Below are 19,878 nucleotides of genomic sequence, written 5' to 3' on the forward strand. Positions count from 1 at the left end.
TTCTTGGCTGATTAATAAAAATAAATAAATAAATAAATAAATGAATAAATAAAATGAGTATAAAAGGAGTACATACTTCATATCATTGTGAGATTAAATGAGTTTTCTCTGTAGAGCATTTAGCACTGTACCTGGCATACAGTAAATGCTCAGTAAGCATTAGCTGTTAGTACTGTTTTACATGTCTTTTCCTGACAAGTTATGTCTAAGATTTAAAGACTCTCTGATACTCAAAAAGTACTTAAGACTACATAACTAGGTTGTTTCTGTTTGTTTTTAATATTTTATTATTTATTTGACACAGAACATAAGGAGGAGGATCGGCAGGCAGTGGGAAAGGGAGAAGGCTCCCTGCTCAGCCTTGATGTGGGTCTTGATCCCAGGACACAGGGATCATGACCTGAGCCGAAGGCAGACGCTCTGCTGACTGAACCCCCATGCACCCCATCACTAGTTTTGTTATCTGAAGTTATTGTTTAAAATCAGCTATTTGGTTCCATTGCTCTTCACTGTTTGACTAATTCCTTGAAGTAATTTTTTCCATTCATAATGTTACTAGTATATAAAAATTACCTACAAATATCTAAGATTATGACACCGTGGTCACACTTTATATATTTGTTTATTTTAGCAGAGAAGACGTAGACTCCTCTTGTACCATATTTGTTGTATTGGCTTTGATAAATTTGAGCCTTAGGTATAAAAGCAGTTTTTTAATCCGAAGTAAATTAAAAGAGACTATTATGCTTTTGCTGACTTACTACTATTAGGTCAGGTAGGTTATTAATTTAGGTATTCTTTTTTGTTGCTTTCATGTATGTTTTTGTAATCTCAGCTATTAATAAATGTTCATATTTTTCCTGTCTTTTGGGAAATGTTTTTATTTCTGTTTATTTTGATGTAATTAAGTGCCTTTAATGTATTTATTAGCTGTTAGGATAACCTCTTTTGGGTGCATTTCTTCAAGACCCTTGCTGAGTTTTTTTTTTTTAAAGAAGAATTTTATTATTATTTTTAAAAATTTATTTATTCATAGAGAGAGGCAGAGACACAGGCAGAGGGAGAAGCAGACTCCATGCAGGGAGCCCGACATGGGACTCGATCCCGAGTATCCAGGATCACACCCCAGGGCTGCCCACCCTTGCTGAGTTTTTTAATGAGCTATCTATCTTTTTGATACTGACTCAAAAGAGTTCTTTATATATTCTAGATAAAAGATCTTTGTTGAGTATCATATATGTCTTCTCTGGCTTGCCTTTTTTAAACACTATCTTAAAGATTTAAACTTTCCTGTTTAAGGGATTAAGGCGCTTGTCGACCCAACACATAATGAAGATATTTTAAAATGGTTTTTTTGGGGGGGGATATCTTTATGGTTTTACTTTTTTCATTTAGATTTGTGATGCTCTTAGAATTTATTTTTCTTTTGTAAAGAAGGGTCATTGTTTGACCTCATGAAGTTACACCCTACATATTTAAACCTTAGTACTTAATTTTTAGCAACAGATGCATGGGGACTCTACTAATTTATTTTTTCTATCTTTTTTCTCTATATTTCAGCTTGGGTAGTTTCTATTGCTGTGTCTTCCATCTCACTGATTTTTTTTTTCTTCTGCAGTGTCATAATAGTTTTAATCTGATATTTTCATTATATATATTATATTTTTCATCTCCAGAAGCACTGTTCAAAAAAAAAAGAATGCAGGTTCTTTTTTGTATATTCTGTTCTCTTCTCACATGTTTATATTTTCTTTGAACTCTTGAGCATGTAGTTGTCTTGTTATCTTGACCACATAGTTTCATCATTTCTCTTAATTCTTCTGGTTATGGCTCTTGTTTTCTTGCTTCTTAGCTTATCTGAAAATATTTTATTAGATATTGGGTATTATGAATTTTACATTTTTGTATTGAACTTAACTGTCTTCAAAAAGTGTTGGACTTTATTAATAGGAGTGAAATAGGAAGTGACTTGTATACATGTCTAGGCCTTTGTTTAGGGAGGGTCTAGAGTATACTTACTCTAGGGCTAGTTTTTGTCTTCTGCTGGGTAGATCTTTTTATAGTATTTACTGAATTCTGCAGGTGTTGATTGAAGACTCCATTCTGGCTACTTGGAATTCTCAGTACCATGTGAGCCCTGAAAATTCTTGAACTTACTGCTCCCTAGTCATTCTTTGGCCTTATGAATTTTCCCTCTGCATATTTAAGACTTAGCACTCAACAGTTTTCAGCATCCCCTGCAGATTTTTAAATTTCTCTGAATAATTCCATCAGCATTTGCTTTACCATCTGGTTGGCGTTATTGAACTTTGTTCAGTCTTTTGTCTTTTCAACTCTTTGTGGACTGTTATGCTCTGCTTGGGATTCTTCTCCCTGTGCTGTGATCTATAAGCAGGGGCATTTATCTATAAGCCTGTCATTACCTCTCCCATGGTTCACAATCCGGTGCTGCCAATTGTCCAATGTCTGATAATGGTTATTTCATATATTTTGTCATTTTGCTTACAGTAAGTGGAAGGGCAAGTTTAGCCTCACTTTCCTTTACTGTATTTTTACAGAAATAAATTTTCAGAGGGGCACCTGGGTGACTCAGTCAGTTAAGCATTTGACTCTTGATCAGGTCTTGATCGCAAGCCCCATGTTGGGTTCCACTCTGGGCATGAAGCATACTTAGATAAGTTTTTTTTTTAAATTAAAAAAATAAATTTTCAGAAAGCTAATTGAGGATTTTAAGAACAACACCCTTAAACTATTCTTTGTACGTATATAGTTCCTGGAAAAATTGACACATCAAGAGTGTCCCTTTTAACTAGTGTTTACATCATAACTGTACATAATTATTATTATAAGAAAAAAATGATTTTTGCTGAGTAAATAGGAACACTAAGTTTAATTACTTAGTTATGTTTCTTTGACTGCATATGGTTAGTGATAGCCCTAAGTTGTTGCTTGTGTTTTCCCTTCCTTATTCCCCAGATCACTCTGCCTGTTAAGTGTATAGTTGACTATATGTGTTGGGGAAGGGGAAAGCAAGGAATTAGGAAGCTATTTCAGAGAAATTGGGACTAATGGTACATACTAGAGGATAGAAGTATGAGTGAAAGAAAGCACCAATGATAAATAGGGTTTTATGTGTATGTGTATGTGGGGGTGGGTTTTTGTTTGTTTGCTTCACATCTAGTTGGGTGAGTTGAGGGGAAAGCATCTACTGAGATGATGAATTGGTGGAATAGATTCTGCGGGAAAAATTCAGTTGTGTTTTGGATATATTAAGTTAGAGATGAGAAACAGTAAAGTAGAGATGGTGAGTACATAGTTTGTTATAGAACAGTTCTATAGTTGGCTCTAGCATTGAGTTTAAGCAGTTGATTTCTTTTTTTTTTTTTTTTTTTTTAAGCAGTTGATTTCTTTGATGCCAAATGTAAAATTTTACATTTTCATTGTTTCTACACAATTTTTTCTACACAATTTTTTTCTACACATTGTTTCTACACAATTTTTTCATTGTTTCTACACAATTTTTTTGGTCATTATTTGCATTAAGTCTCTCAAATTTTGAAGATACTGTTTGAAAAGTTGTGAATAAAATTTACTTAAATTTATGACAGTGAATAGATTAATCTGCTGGCATAGACTATCATATCTCTTAGATATAGGCTTTTTTCTATAACAAATAGAATGGTTTAAAAGATCATTTTTATTGAGGCCCCTGGGTGGTTCAGTGGGGTAAGCATCTGATTCGATTTCAGCTCAGTTCTTGATCACAGTGTGGTGAGTTCAAGCCCTGCATTGGCAGGAGCCTACTTTAAAAAAAATTTTTTTTAATTACTATTATTGGTGAAACCACATATTGATACCTGAAAGTCAAATAGCACTGAAATATTTATAAAGGAAAAATAGGTCTCTTTCCTACCCCTTTACCCCTCACCTTCCCTCTTCAAAATCAAGCACCCTCTTAGCCATTTTCTTTGGTATTTATCTTGTTGCTTAATAATATACCACTATTTCTTGGTACGTGACTTTTAGACAATTCGTTGAGTTAGAAAAGAAGGACTTAGAACTTCATCATTCACAGATATGTCCACTTTGCTTTTCCTTGTCATATTGTATCGCAGTATTTTGATAAACCAGCACTGAGTATTGACGTTATATAAAAGGACTTAGAACTTCATCATTCACAGATTTGTCCACTTTCCTTTTCCTTATTATTTTGTCATATTGTATCACAATATTTTGATAAACCAGCACTGGATATTTATGTTTTTATAATTATATATGTATTGTTCACTGTTAAGCTAAATATTACGCAAAGACCATACTTTCTCTCATACAAGCCTTTATTTCTCGTAGAGATAATAATTTGTCTCATTTATTCAGTTGCCTGGTTTTCTGTAGACCTGTTGCTCATTTTCCCCAAATGTGTCTGAATTAATTGTCATGTGCTTACAAATAATAATTTCCGTATTATGAAGTATTTTGGTTCCATTTTTGGCCTTATTGGGAACCTATTCCATGGTGGCCTTTGGCTTCTTTTTTTTACTTTGGAGTGTTTGTTCTGTAGTTCTTTTTTCTGCATTAGATTTATTTACCAACTGCCATGTTGTCCTTTTTTGTTTATTTTGATTCCTTTTTAATGGCTTCTTAAGGAAGAGTGTATAGAGATAAAATTTTAGCTTTCTGAGGAGCCTTTAAGTGTCATTTTCATACAGTTGATTGATAATTTGGCTGGGTGTAGAATTCTAGGTCAAAACTTGATTTTACTTTGAATTTTGAAAGCTGTTTTATAGATGTTTTCTGGTTTTCAGCAGTATTCTATTATTACTTTGAAATAAAAGTTCAGTGCCATTCTAATTACAGATCCTTTTTATGTGACTTTTTTTTCCCCCCTCTGGAAGTTAAGGACCTTTCCTTTATTTTCAAGGTTTTGAAATTTCATTATGATGTACCATGATATAGGTCTTTTTTTCCTTCATTGTTTTGCATGCACTGGTTCATCTCTCCTCCTTTCTTCAGTAAGAAGGAAATACTATTTTAAAATACAGTTTTCATACCTTTATTTTCTTTCAGCTTTCATATTCTGTAATACTTGTTGGGCATTTTTGGAGTGAGCTGATGATTTATTTTTCCTAATTTATATTCTCTTTGTCTTGTGTTTACTTTTTGTATTTGAATCTTCTCTATTTTTTTTTAACTGGAATTTTAGTGGGATTTAGGAGAATATGGAAATAACATTTGATGATTCTGTTGTATTTAGCAATCAGAATTTTAGGGTTAAATTGAAAATGGTTTTGCATTTCTTGCTGAACACAGATTTTTCATTTTTGTTTTGACAGAGATGTTATGAACATAAACAGTATCGAAATGGGTTGAAATTCTGTAAACAAATCCTCTCCAATCCCAAGTTTGCAGAGCATGGAGGTAGGTATACTTGGTAGTGTTAGTAAATAAGGCTCTGCTAACTTGTCTGGCTTCACATATTTGAGTTCTATAACTCTCAGCTGCCTTAACTATTTTTCAGAGAGAATGGACTGACCTTTGACTATTGTGTGAAGGTGTTTAATATGTAAGGTGCAGTTTGAATTCAATGTCAAGAAAACCAATATATTTTACTTGATTTCTGGGTTATTCCTGTTTTGAAGATTAGTGCTATTAGAAAGGCAGAGGAAATTAGTAGGGACAGATACGCTTAAGTTTAATAAGTAAAGTCATTTAAGATTTAGAAAAATTTGTTTTAGAACGTTTGTTGAGCTGGAAAAATTTTGATTTCTTAGAGTAAGCTTATTCAGAAAGTGCCTGTTTGGTCCTTAGTTTTTGAGCCAGCATCTTTTTTTTTTTTTAATTTTTATTTATTTATGATAGTCACACAGAGAGAGAGAGGCAGAGATATAGGCAGAGGGAGAAGCAGGCTCCATGCACCGGGAGTCCGACGTGGGACTCGATCCCGGGTCCCCAGGATCGCGCCCTGGGCCAGAGGCAGGCGCCAAACCGCTGTACCACCCAGGGATCCCGAGCCAGCATCTTTTTATTCAACATTATATCTTAGTTTTTCTTTTCTTTTCTTTTTTTTTAAATTTTATTTATTTATGATAGGCACAAAGTGAGAGAGAGAGAGAGGCAGAGACACAGGCAGAGGGAGAAGCAGGCTCCATGCACCGAGAGCCCGACGTGGGATTCGATCCCGGGTCTTCAGGATCGCGCCCTGGGCCAAACGCAGGCGCTAAACCGCTGCGCCACCCAGGGATCCCCATATATCTTAGTTTTTCAAGACGGTCATGTTTAAGATATTATTCGTATATTGTAAAATTCTGAAAATTTACATCGCTTTTGCCTGTGTGAGGATAGAGTATTGGACAGTGAGATATTTGTAGTAAAAGAGGAGAGTAGCTAAACTTGTGAAGACACAAAGGAAAACTAAGCTTTCACAAGTCTGACTTGTACAATTAGGAAACAGGGCTCTTCAGTAATTTGATAATTTCTTAAGTATTGAAGAAGAGGGAGAGAGCAATAGTTCTCTTTCGGCGCCCTCTACTCCTGTGTACTTTTCACTATAATAAAATTATTTGGAGGTGGAAAGTAGAAATAAAACTACCTAAATTTATTTTTTTTTCTTGTTAAGTATTTTTTTTGTTAGGTGGATGGTATGTTGTATAAAGAGCCATAATTTAATTGAAAGTATTTTAACAGTAGATAAAGTGATGGTTTGTCTTAGACTCACTGGCAATCCAGAGTTTCATTAATTAAGGCACTTTAAGATGTTTGGTAAAACTTCTACGAATAGATTTTACCTATTTAACAACAAAGAACTATTTTATATGGTACCGTTCTAATTTGGCTATTTGCCAAATATATTTTGTTTGCTTCCTTTTCCTTTAAAGTTATATGTGATTTATAATGATTTATATATGATTTTTTTCCCTCTCTTTCCTATTTCTTTTTATTTTTTTAAATCTTTTTTTTTTTTTTAGATTTTGTTTATTTATTCATGAGAAAGAGAGAGAGGCAGAGACACAGGCAGAGGGAGAAGCAGGCCCCATGCAGAGACTCAATCCTTGGGCCGAAGGCGGTGCCAAACCGCTGAGCCACCCGGGCTGCCCTGTTTTTTTTTTTTTGTTTGTTTGTTTTATTTACAAATGATGACTCCTCCTCAGAGTAATACTTTTATTTAATCTTTACCTTTTATTCCTAATTAATTTTTCTATAAGCTTAAATTTTAGTCCTAAAATTAAGGAATTATAATGAATATTTTTTATTGCTATATGCTTTATAACATACAGATTATAAAAATTAGAAATATTTTTTTCTTTTCCTTTTCTGAGAACTTAGTATTTTCCTGAACTCTGTTAATCTTTTGATTATGAATAACAGGTACCTGACATTTTCTTTCTTGTGTATTTGGTAGTAATCCCAAGGAATCATTTAAACATATATGAAAGTCAGAAATGTTAGACAATTTATATGTGTATGGTTCGATCATTGAACAGTGATTTTAATCTTAATGTAACTTGGGTTCACAGAAAAAAAAAAAGTCTGTTTTAAGGTCAAGTTTTCTATACTTTAAAACAGGGATTGATTATATGAGGTGACCCCATGGAATCCTCTTGAAGAATAGTAATAGTCATTGTATCTTGCTAGCACATGAATTACCAGATATTCATGCACATTTGTATCTTTTTATTTAGAAAGAAAAATCTGAGGATGCCTAGACTATAGAAGTGTGTGTTTGCTTGGTTTGTCAAATTTTAAAATATTCTAATTCTGTAGAAATTTGGAAGTTTTCCAAATAATCTTCTCGAAGGTTTAAATTCTTAGGATAATGCAACATTTGTTTCTGAGATTATGATTACTTAAATTATTTATAATGTTTAATTACTTTCTTTTTTCTTCCTTTCTCTCTCTCTCTCTCTCTCTCTCTCTCTCTCTCTCTCTCTCTCTGTCTGTCACTAAATAGAAACCCTGGCTATGAAAGGATTAACATTGAACTGTTTGGGGAAAAAGGAAGAAGCTTATGAATTGGTTCGTAGAGGTTTGAGAAATGACTTGAAGAGTCATGTGTGTATCCTTTTTGATTGGATTGGAATGTCTTAAGCTAAGACAACAGTTTGGGAGTTGGAAGTGTTAGATTCTTCTTACTGTGTAACTCTACGGGAGATGATTTCTTTTTTAAATTAATTAACAGCTCTCTTCATGGAACATTTTTTATGTACCTACCCTGTTTAACATTACTTCTATTCAGATAAATTGGACTTGCCTTTTAAAACACCATAGTCCTACCTTCTCTGCAGTTTGCTTTCTGCACTTTCAGTTACCCAAGGTCAACTGTGGTCTGGAAGCATATGATCCTTCTGATGCATTGTCAGATCAGTAGTGGTATTTCACTATATCACAATGCCTGTGTCATTTCTCACTTCATCTCATCACGTAGGCATTTATCATCTCTCATTACAAGAAAAGGGGTGAGTATGGCATAATAAAATATTTAAGAGAAAGACACCGTGTTCACATAACTTTTATTATAGTGTTTATTATAGTTCTATTTTGTTATTAGTTATTGTTTTTAGTCTCTTTTATGCCTGATTTTTTTTAAATTTTTTATTTATTTATTTATGATAGTCACATACAGAGAGAGAGAGAGAGGCAGAGACACAGGCAGAGGGAGAAGCAGGCTCCATGTACCGGGAGCCCGATGTGGGACTCGATCCGGGGTCTCCAGGATTGCACCCTGGGCCAAAGGCAGGCGCTAAACCGCTGCGCCACCCAGGGATCCCTCTTTTATGCCTGATTTGTAAATTAAAGTACTAAACTTTATTGTAGGTATGTGTGAATAGGAAAAAACAGTTATATATAGGCTTCAGTACTGTCCACTGTTTCAGGCAGTTATTGAGTCTTTTTTTTTTTTTTTTTTAAGATTTTATTTATTCGTGAGAGACACACAGAGAGAGGCAGAGACATAGGCAGAGGGAGAAGTAGGCTCCCTGCAAGAATTCCTATGTGGGACTCAATCCTGGGATCATGCCCTGAACCGAAGTCAGATGCTCAACCACTGAACCACTCAGGTGTCCCAGTTATTGAGATTCTTGAAACCTATCCCCCATGGCAGGGGTGTACTATATTTATGAAAGTTCTTCCCACTTTTTCAAATAAAGAAGTACCCTGCAGATTTTATCATCGTTAAAAATTCAGAAAAAATACACTGTAAAGAATAATAGGCAAATAGTATATTGATGAAGAGCATGGGCTTTGGAGTATGTTTCTTTAGGCTTGAATTTCGTCTCTGCTTCTTTGTTTGATCTTAAGACTTAGTTTCCTCATGTATAAGATGAAGAGAACCATACCCACCTCATTGTGGTGGTGTGAGGATTTAATGATGAGGTATATTAAATGCTTAACAGAGTCTCTGATAATGCTAAGAGTACTATACTAGATAAATTTTAAGAGAAGTGTGAAGTTAGGAGCAAGTACAAATGTCTGAGGAAGATAGAGAAAAAATTGTGGGTTGCTCTTTTTTAAACAATTTTTTTTCAAAAAAAATTTTTTTTTAAGATTTTATTTATTTATTCATGAGAGACACGCACACAGAGAGAGAGAGAGAGGCAGAGACACAGGCAGAGGGAGAAGCAGGCTCCATGCAGGGAGCCCAGTGTGGGACTTGATTCTGGGATCAACCTCTGAGCCACCCAGGTGTCTCTAAACAATTTTTAGATAAATATTTCTTACCTATTTTGTGAACTGAAAAAATTTTAAGTGCTGAGACACCTAGCAAAATTTCAAGCATTTACCAGGCCTCTGGCATACTACAGATGAAGAAAAGTTAGGGATTTTGCTATCAAAGAATTTGCAGTCTGGTGAAAGGAAGGTGTACTTACTAGCAGTATATACAGAACCATGTTTGAGTATTACATAAAGCTTTACAGCTTGTTCAGATATTATCATTAATCCAGTAAAGCAGAAGTGAACTGGGAATAAGCAGAAACCATAGGGTAATCAAAGGACTAATTATTAAGATTATTGTAGATATCTTTTCATCATTTTAAATGATTGTGTAAAGTTCTATATGCACTTACTTATGATTTATTTATGTTCCTCTTGATGGACATATGTTTCTTTTAAATTTCAGCAATGTTAAACTCCATAGGTATAGATTTTTAGGAGATGTTTAGTTAAAAGATTGTTGCAGCACTCAAGAGCGGTGATCAAGTCCTGAAATAAGTAATGGGGGCCAGATTACGAAGGGTAGAGTGTCTTAGGCTTTTGAAAACATGTTACGCTTTACTTTGTCACTTATGATATGAAAGCAAGGATTTTGCAAATGAAATTTATGATATTAAATATGTATTTTTGGTTATATGTGCCATTCTGGACATTTTGTATTTAACTGACTCTTTTGAGGATCCCTGGCATAAAATTTGACAGATTGAAAAGTTTTGATCTGAACTGAGAAACACACAAGTTTCTGGAAAGGGAAGTGAATTCTTTGCTTCTGATTTTAGTGTTTTTTTTTTTTTTTTTAAGTTATTCTGGAAAGAATAAAAGCAGAGACACTGAAGGTGGAAGATGGGTGACTGCAGTAATCAAGATCGAAAGTGTAAAGGACTTGTATTAGGGGAGTGGGGCTATTTACATATTTTCCCCCCTTTATAGCATTTTTTACAACCTACTATAGTTTAGTTATCTGTGCCCTTACTAGACTCAAATTTTTTTGAATGCAGAAAACAGTCCATTTTGGTCACCTTTTTTCTGGCTATCAAAATATTTTAATAATCATTTGCTAAGTGAATTTTTATATGTAATTTCTGTCTTCCATGTGTTGACTTTTAGAAGCTTTGTTCTGTGCTATGTATTCGACACTAAGGATCTTGTTAGCTAAAGAAAATATACATGATGTAAAATAACTATATGTCATGAATCTACTCATTCCCTCTTTTTTCTTTTAGAAATAAAGTTTAATTCCAGGTGCAACTGGGTGGCTCAGTCGGTTAAACATCTGACTCTTTTTTTTTTTTTAAAGATTTATTTATTTATGATAGACATAGAGAGGCAGAGACACAGGAGGAGGGAGAAGCAGGCTCCATGCTGGGAACCCGATGTGGGACTCGATCCCGGGACTCCAGGATTGCGCACTGGGCCAAAGGCAGGCGCCAAACCGCTGAGCCACCCAGGGATCCCCAAGCATCCGACTCTTGATTTCAGCTCAAGGTCATGATCTCAGAGTCCTGAGATGGAGACCTGTGGTATGGAGCCTACTTGGGATTCTCTCCCCACCCCCCTTATACTCATGTGTGGATGCATGGGTGCTCTCTCTCAATAAATAAATAGATAATTCCTAGCATTTAGTGAGCATTCATTTTGTGTTGATCTTTTTCCATTTAGTTGTGAAACTGTGCTGTATAGACTTAATATTTACATTTTTTAATTAAGGAAACCACAAGACTAACTTACTCAAGGTCACAGCTAATAAGACAGGTGAGACCTTATTTTCTCTGGCTCAAAAAGCTGTGCTATTTTCCATCTACTGTTAAACTATCTTTGTATTCTCTCTTTTAAAATTAAGCTTATAATTTTATAATTAGCTGTAGTTTTCTGAGTTTCTTGAGGAATACTTTTGGAATATTATTTCTTGACTTGTAGGTTGTGTCCTTAACTAAATCCTTTAGGTTGGCATGTTTATGGCCTTCTCCAGAGGTCAGACAAGAAATATGATGAAGCCATAAAGTGTTATAGGAATGCGTTAAAATGGGATAAAGACAATCTTCAAATCTTAAGGGACCTTTCTTTACTACAGATTCAAATGAGAGATCTTGAGGGTTACAGGGTAAGTAAAATAGTGAATTTTTTTATTCTAAGGGGAAAGTCGTGTTAAAATATTTAAAACTTTTGAGTACTTACTGAAAACAAAATTTTCTGTTCTTAAAATTTAATGAATCTTACTCTTATCCCCCCAATAGTGTTTGTGTATATGTTATTACTGGACTAATCAGATTTTTAAAATAAATTATCTTACTCTGAAGCTGAATTGGATTACTGTGTAGAATGGAGTTAATTCAGTCAAAATTAACATTGATGTTCCTCAAGTAGTGACTTTGTATGCATTTAACAAGTAAATACAACTCTTAGTTTTCACATTTTCCTGGAAAGCAGATTTGTTTCTTCTTTTTACCTCCATTGAGACCATTCTGTCTTTGTGCCTATATTTTAACCCTTAAATTGGGTCTATATAGTACGTGTAGTACCTGCTCAGTTGTTTTCTATAGATCTTAACTTGTAGCTGGGCCCTATATTTTTAAAAAAGTTTTTCTTCTGTACTATCTTTTCTATCCTGTCTCCTTTAAAAAAAAATAGTTCAGAAGTAATAAAGCGTATCTGGTCTTAACTTTTAAAAGAGTTATAAGATTATCTTGGAGTCTTCGATGTACTTCTTAACAAATACTGTTTTGTTCCTATAAAGTTACACAATATGAATGCCTGAAGCTATTTTCTATTAATTATTCCCAGTATTGTGTTGCAGATTGCTCAGCATTGTTGAGTAAATTAATAAATGCTCTTTTTTTAGGAGCATTTGCTTTCATTCACTGTAAACCTAAGAAAAAGTGGTTTTTCCCCCCTTAAAGGAAACGAGATATCAATTACTTCAGCTTCGCCCTGCACAGAGAGCGTCATGGATTGGTTATGCTATTGCTTACCACTTATTAGAAGATTATGAAATGGCAGCAAAGATTTTAGAAGAATTTAGGAAAACACAACAGGTAATAGCCAGAAGTCAGACCTCGTAAACTGGGTCTAATTCTAAGTATAATGGTACAAAAGAAGTATATGTAGATTTGCTAACTTTTTATTTTGAAATAATTTCAAACTTCGAGAAAAGAATAATACAAAGAACTCTATAGGACTTGAGTCACGTTAACTGATTGTTAATATATGACACATTTAGTTTACAGTCTCTTTTATCTACTTATCTCTTTAAATTTTTTTCCTGAAACATTTGAATGTAATGCAGACACCATGATCTTTTACTCCCAAATCTGTCAGTGGGATATTTCCTAGGAATAACTATATACAATACAACATAGGCTTATCAAGAATTAGGAAATTTAACATTGATAGACTGTTTATTATTTAATCTACAGCCCATATTCAAAATGTATTAGTCCTAAGAGTTTTTTTCCCCCTGTTACTAGAATCATACCTTGCACTTGGTTATCATTTCTCTAGTCGAATTTAACCTGGAAATTTTGAAGGCTTTCTTTTTTTTTTTTTTTTTTTAATTTTTATTTATTTATGATAGTCACAGAGAGAGAGAGAGAGGCAGAGACACAGGCAGAGGGAGAAGCAGGCTCCATGCACCGGGAGCCTGACGTGGGATTCGATCCAGGGTCTCCAGGATCGCGCCCTGGGCCAAAGGCAGGTGCTAAACTGCTGCGCCACCCAGGGATCCCTGAAGGCTTTCTTTGTATTTCATGACATTGAAATTTTTGAAAAGTACAGCAAGTACTTTTGTAGAATGTTCATCAATTTGGATTTGTTTGATGTTTCCTCATTATTAGATATATAGTTAACGTATTTTTGGCAGGAAACTACAGAGTTATGTTTAGCCCCTCTCAGTTCATGACATTGAGAAACTCATAAGATCTGTTTGTTCCATTTAATTACGTTGTTAAGGTGGTGTCTGCTAGGTTTCTTGACTAAAAAAATTACTATTTTTTTCTTGTTTATAATTAGTAAACAGTTTGAGATCTTATGAATAGCCCGTTCTTCATAAAACTTTCCACTGGTTTTAACATTCACTGATAGTGATTCTTGCTGAATCAACTGTTTTATGATAGTTGCAAAGTGGTGATTCTGTAACTCTTATTTTTTCTAGATTTATTATTTGACATTTTACTGTTAAGGGCTTTCCTTTCTCATCTCTTATTATATGTAAGGAGCTAGGGATTCTTTATTCTTTATTCAATGGGTTATAAGTTAATATCGTCATTTACTTAGTTGTTTTTTAGACACTTAAGAATTTTTAGAAAATGAATTTTATCAGTCATTATCCTTTGACTTCTTGTATGTATTTTTAGTGTATAGTTTTCTAATATAAAACGAACTTACTGTTTGTATTCCTTATATCCATATATAGACATCCCCTGATAAAGTGGATTATGAATATAGCGAACTCCTTTTATATCAGAACCAAGTTCTTCGGGAAGCAGGTCTCTATAGAGAAGCCCTGGAACATCTTTGTACCTATGAAAAGCAAATTTGTGATAAACTTGCTGTAGAAGAAACCAAAGGTATTTTTAGATTTTTATTTATTTATTTTAAAGATTTTATTTATTTATTTGAGAGGGAGGGAGGGGGTGTGCACAAGTGAAGGAAGGGGCAGTGGGATAAACACTCCCTGCTGAGCAGGGAGCCCAACAAGGGGCTGATCCCAGGACCCTGAGATCCTGACCTGAGCGGAAGGCAGAAGCTTAACTTACTGAGCCACGCAGGCACCACGAAGGGTGTTTTTTTTAAAGGGATACCATTTATTCTAGTATTTAATTATGACAAAGAGCAAGGCTAAAAAATCTAGTTGCTGCTGATAATTGCATATAATTCAGCTTCTTGGTGATGTAAAAATCTTTTTCTTGCTCACGTACACTTGGAATAGTTTCTAATGTTGGAAAATACACATTTAAACAGGATATTAATATAGGAAAGAATAATTGCAAACAAAACCATTAAGTGAAGGGATTCAATAAAATTTTTTAAATAAAATGTTTTGGCTTGAAAATATTAGTGTTCAAAGCACATGAGGTAATTGTTATATGACAGGAATAAATTTCTTAGGAACAGTTTATTAGCAAAACAGTATGTTATTAACAGTAATATTTATTCATAAATTCATTCTTTTCTAAGGGATATAGGGGGCAATCATGAGGTCTTTCTATTTCATCTGAATGTCTTTCTGGACATAAAAAGAATATGAATTGAAACCAGAGATATGGCTTTATGTGTGTGGATTATGATGAGAGGTAAATTCCTAAATAAAGATCTTCAGTAAAAAAAAAAAAAAAAGATCTTCAGTGCTACCATTTATTAGAGGGCTAAGAAAAAGGAGTCTTAAGAGTTTTATTTTTTAAAGATTTTATTTATTTATTAGAGAGAGAGAGAGGCAGAGACACAGGCAGAGGGAGAAGCAGGCTCCACGCAGGGAGCCCGACGTGGGACCTGATCCCGGGTCTCCAGGATCACACTCTGGGCCAAAGGTGGCGCTAAACCGCTGAGTCACTGGGACTGCCCAGGAGCTTTAGAGTTTTAAAAGTTGAGTGAATGATTATGGAAAATGAAAGAAGTAATGGAAAATAGACGTACTTTTCTAAGGATTACTATCTGAAATGTCACTCTGCCCCGGGTGGTCCAGGGAACTGATGTTTGCTGGTTTCAAATTCCTTTGGCTCCTGTTGAAATTGAACACTAAAAAAGTGTGATACTTGGGTGCATAGTAGATATAACCATTATTTGCCACATGAGCTATCAGCAGAGGATAATGGTACTGGCAAAAAATAAAAATAAAAAAGGATGTCTCTACCGCTGCTGGAGCTCATTTGTAAACTATAGATCCAGAGAAGCCAACTTTCATTTGAGTTGATCATCCCTAGCCGTCTATTAGTTATAAAGGAAATGGATTTCTGACTTTATGGAAAGATCACAGGATTGAAAAAAACGAGTTTGGATTCCTTCATTGGCTACTATAATTGGCTATATGACTAGGCATAAGACTTGGACCGTTGTTTCTTTATCAAAATACATGATAGTTTTCAAAATACCCTTACGTACATTATCTCATTTGATCCTTTTGTTAACTATTAGCGAAAATGATAGATCAAATTAGATGAGGACTCAGAATTGATCAGTGGATATTTGGAAGTCATTGGTGACCTTAATAAAAAGCATTTTCTGAACATTTGGAAGGAGGGTGGCAAAAACTCAAACAAATCAAGTAGGATTAAATGATTTTGGAAGTCAAAGAATTAAAGATAGCATGCATAGATGACTCATAAAAAGGAGTTGTATTGTCCTTTTTATGGGAAACAGGGAAACATAAGTGGGGTGTTGCTAGATGGAATGGAATAAAAGGTTTGGGATGCTTGGGTGGTTCAGCGGTTGGGCGTCTGCCATCGGCTCAGGGCGTGATCCCCGGAGTCTTGGAATCGAGTCCCACATCGGGCTCCCCACAGGGAGCCTGCTTCTCCCTCTGCCTGTGTCTCTGCCTCTCTCTCTGAGTCTCTCATGAATAAATAAATTAATCTTAAAAAAAAGGTTTTTTACAGTTTGTGCTTATGCTCACTGGAGAATGATCCAGCAGAGAGAGAATATTTGATACAGCAGAAAGGGTATGATCTAGGGGATAAGTTGAAAGATTAGCTTTAGATAACAACATGAGTAGTTCACAGGAATAAGAGAGGGTAGGATATATAGACAAGTAGGTATATAGACATAGTAGATACGTGGGAGCTCTCTTCTCATTGCTCCAGTTTCTCAGTGAAGTAGGAAGCAGCTTCCAAAAAGTAGGTATTGAATACTTGCAGTGAGTCAGGTGATGGGGACAGGGTCTATAAAGAGAATAGAAAGGAACAGAGAGTAGTACATTCATCTTTGGAATTTCAGCAATAAAGGCATTGTTCATGGTCTGAATAATTTGGGAACTTCTGGAGTGGGTGAGTAGGCAGAGTTAAGCAGAAAGTTTCACTGTTAATTCTTAAAGCACCAGTTCTTTCTACAAAGAAAAGAAATGTCGGATGGGTGTAGTGTAGGGGAGAAAAGTTGTTTTTTTTTGTTCTTACTGAAGTAAGCTTTTGGTTGGTATAGACCAGGTTTGTCAACATTGGTATTGTTTTGGGACCGAGACATTGGGGATAGAAGTCTCTTGTATCTTGCAGAATGTTAAGATACATTCTAAGAACATTCTAAGCTAGATCCCTAGCTTCTACCTATCAAAATACCAGTAGCATCACCCTATCCCTTACTGTGATAACCAAAAAACATCTCCTGATGCTGCCAAATGTTCCCTGGGTGGCAAAAGTGCCCTCGGCTGAGAACCAGTGATACAGACGTTAAGACTATGCTTTTTTTAGGCAAAAAATTACTTGGACTCAAATCCTGATTCCAACAATTATCTGAAAGACCCTCAGCAAGTTTATTTAAGTTCTCTCTGCTTTAAAATGATGAGAATGCTAGTAACCTATCAAAGAGTTTTGAGAATTGAATTATTTAATGCATGTGAAACGTTTAAAAGTGACTGGCACACAGTGAACACCCAGTGTTCATTTTTATTGTCTGATGAGAGCAGAGGGTGCAAGGGCGAAGTCATGGTTTGAAAATAATACCTTTGGTGGATGGAAACCCAAAGTGTACCTAAGCAGTGTTTGACGCTTTTTTGATTTTGGAGCTCATAGATTTCTAGTGAAACTGATGCGTCTGTCTGTTCATTTGTTGATTTGCTGCTTCCTTTTGTGAGAAGGTATGCAGCAAGCAAACATTTGGGATGATCCAGGTCCTAAAATTGGTAAATAAGAGAGCTTTAGGTTTTGAGACTGATTTTGATATTTGGGGCTGCTAATGTCATTTAGGGTTGAAATTGGCTCTGCAACCCAGGGAAAACCATTAAATGTGTGTATGAGTTATGTCAGGGCCTGAAGAAAAGGGAATGGTTTTTCTTGAAGATTAAAGACTAGGATTAGTGAGATAAGAACAAGCTAGACAAGACAGTTAAGCTTAAAATAAGGTAGGTGCCCTATTTGGTAGTTGGAAGAGCGAGAAAGTAGGTTTTGAATGTGGCCATGATGGTGGGCTGCTGTAGAAGAATCCTGATATGTAAGTGATTTGGGGATCATAAGGTTAGAGTGTTGGATTGGGTCAATGTGAAATTGTCTTATGTCAGGAATAATTAAGTAGTAAATGGCTTGGTGACTGTGGTGAATTTGGGGAAGTAATCTGGAATTAGACAAATATTTGAATAAATTGAGGATGTGCAGAGGACAGCATTTCTACATATGAACTTCTAAAAAAGAAACAATAAAATAACATGGTAGTCTTGTTGAAGGGTATTGGGAACTTAGGAGGATACCAAATCCATTTCCCAACATTGAGGAGGTTTTAAGAGAAAGTTTAAGGAAATTAAAGTTATAATCAAAATATATTTAGTTAATTTAATTTTTTTTTCATTAGGGGAACTTCTGTTGCAGTTAGGTCGTTTGGAAGATGCAGCTGATGTCTATAGAGGATTACAAGAGAGAAATCCTGAAAACTGGGCCTATTATAAGGGCCTGGAAAAGGCACTCAAACCAGGTAGTATTGTTTAAAACTTTTTAAGTTTTAATTGCTCCTTTTGTTGATAAGTATTTGTTAACTCATTGAAAAACATAACTAGAAAAAAGTGGTTAAGAATTGGTGCAAAATCTGAATACAAAAGTACAGTTGCAGAACTTCCGTTTAATATGGCAGGTTGCTCTTTTCTGAAATATCTCTTCTACACATTATAGGAATAGTTGAAAAAAAGAATTTCAGAAACAACTTTGAAAAATTCACAAATGTCATGGCAGCATCAAAAAATTAAAAGGGAAATTCCTACTGACAGAATTGTCTCCTTACTGAGACATCTCCCTAAAGGAAAGAAGCAAGTTTAACTTCTGTGGTCTCAGCAGCATGGTCTGCCAATGGCATGTGAATGTAGCCAAGCTGAAAGAGCACCACTGTTTTCTATGTGGGAAGAGGAACTAAGTTTTCATCAAATGAACTTGGGTCTCTCCTCACAACACTCCCCCCCCCCCCAATGAATGGGACCCACTTGTGAGTAGAGACCCAGAAACATGTCGCCTACAGAGAGAGTCTTTAGCCAAGATGATCTGATTTGAGGCTCTCTCCCTTTCTCTCGACTGATAGTGAACCATTACTGATACATTGATATATGCAAGAGAAACCTTGTAATAAAGAATATTGTATTACTCTGGAACACCAACACAGGAATGGTAATTATTACGCCAGCAAAAGGGAATAAATGGAGTAATCTAGGATGAAAAAATGGAATTGCAGCCATAAAATATGAAAGATTATGAGAAAATACCAATTAGGAATCTAGGAAATGAAAAGCCTACCTCTTGACATAAAAATTTTAATAGATTGATTGGAAGAGAGGCCACAGCTGAGGAGAAATTAGTGAACTGGAAGATTGAACAGAGGAGAGCTCTCAACTGAAAGTAAAAGAAAATATAAAAGAAATACGGAGAAAAAAAAAAAGAAATACGGAGAAATGGAAGATTGGGGGATAGATCCAAAAGCTCCAAAATAAAGGATAGGCTGAAGAGAATAGTAGAATCTATGGAAAGATAATAACCAAGCCTTTCTCAGAACTAACGTGGAGTCCTCAGATTCTGAAAGATACGTAAAGCAGAAAGTATAAAGAAAATTATGTCTTTTAGATGGCTATAGGCATTTAAAATATGAAAATATTAGGAAATATTCTAAAATGATATTTGGTATATTTAGGTGGTTAGATTATAAATTTTCTTTTCACCTTCAATTTTTCTGCTTAATAAGAATTTATATATACTTTGAGAAATTTGTAATTTGCTAGAAGACACATCAGGTTATATATATAAAATTTTTGTTTGTTTGCAGCTAATATGTTAGAACGACTAAAAATTTATGAGGAGGCCTGGACTAAATATCCCAGGGGACTGGTGCCAAGAAGATTGCCATTAAACTTTTTATCTGGTGAGAGTAATTGCAAAGAAATGAAAATGATGTTAGGATTTACAGTTTGTTTCCTTGGTCTTAGATATATGAGTGTGCATATTAATATTAAAGTATACATTTTAGAGTTGTCTAGGTACATGCAAATCAACAGAATTTTTT

At 34.8% G+C, this 19,878-nt stretch overlaps 1 protein-coding gene across 2 annotated transcripts in view; it reads left to right on the forward strand.

The window, feature by feature from the left end:
- The window catches only part of NAA15 (N-alpha-acetyltransferase 15, NatA auxiliary subunit), an 82,995-nt gene that overhangs the window by 25,694 nt on the left and 37,423 nt on the right, over positions 1 to 19,878 (forward strand). For both annotated transcript variants that reach the window (XM_055317025.1, XM_055317026.1), the window contains exons 2-8: positions 5,334 to 5,418; positions 7,949 to 8,053; positions 11,652 to 11,809; positions 12,606 to 12,740; positions 14,117 to 14,270; positions 18,193 to 18,312; positions 19,642 to 19,737. In XM_055317025.1, the coding sequence (XP_055173000.1) occupies positions 5,334 to 5,418; positions 7,949 to 8,053; positions 11,652 to 11,809; positions 12,606 to 12,740; positions 14,117 to 14,270; positions 18,193 to 18,312; positions 19,642 to 19,737 (853 nt within the window). The remainder of the gene's footprint in view (positions 1 to 5,333; positions 5,419 to 7,948; positions 8,054 to 11,651; positions 11,810 to 12,605; positions 12,741 to 14,116; positions 14,271 to 18,192; positions 18,313 to 19,641; positions 19,738 to 19,878) is intronic.

Source organism: Nyctereutes procyonoides, unplaced genomic scaffold (genome assembly GCF_905146905.1).
Source record: "Nyctereutes procyonoides isolate TBG_1078 unplaced genomic scaffold, NYPRO_anot_genome, whole genome shotgun sequence".
Taxonomy (NCBI): Eukaryota; Metazoa; Chordata; class Mammalia; order Carnivora; family Canidae; genus Nyctereutes; species Nyctereutes procyonoides.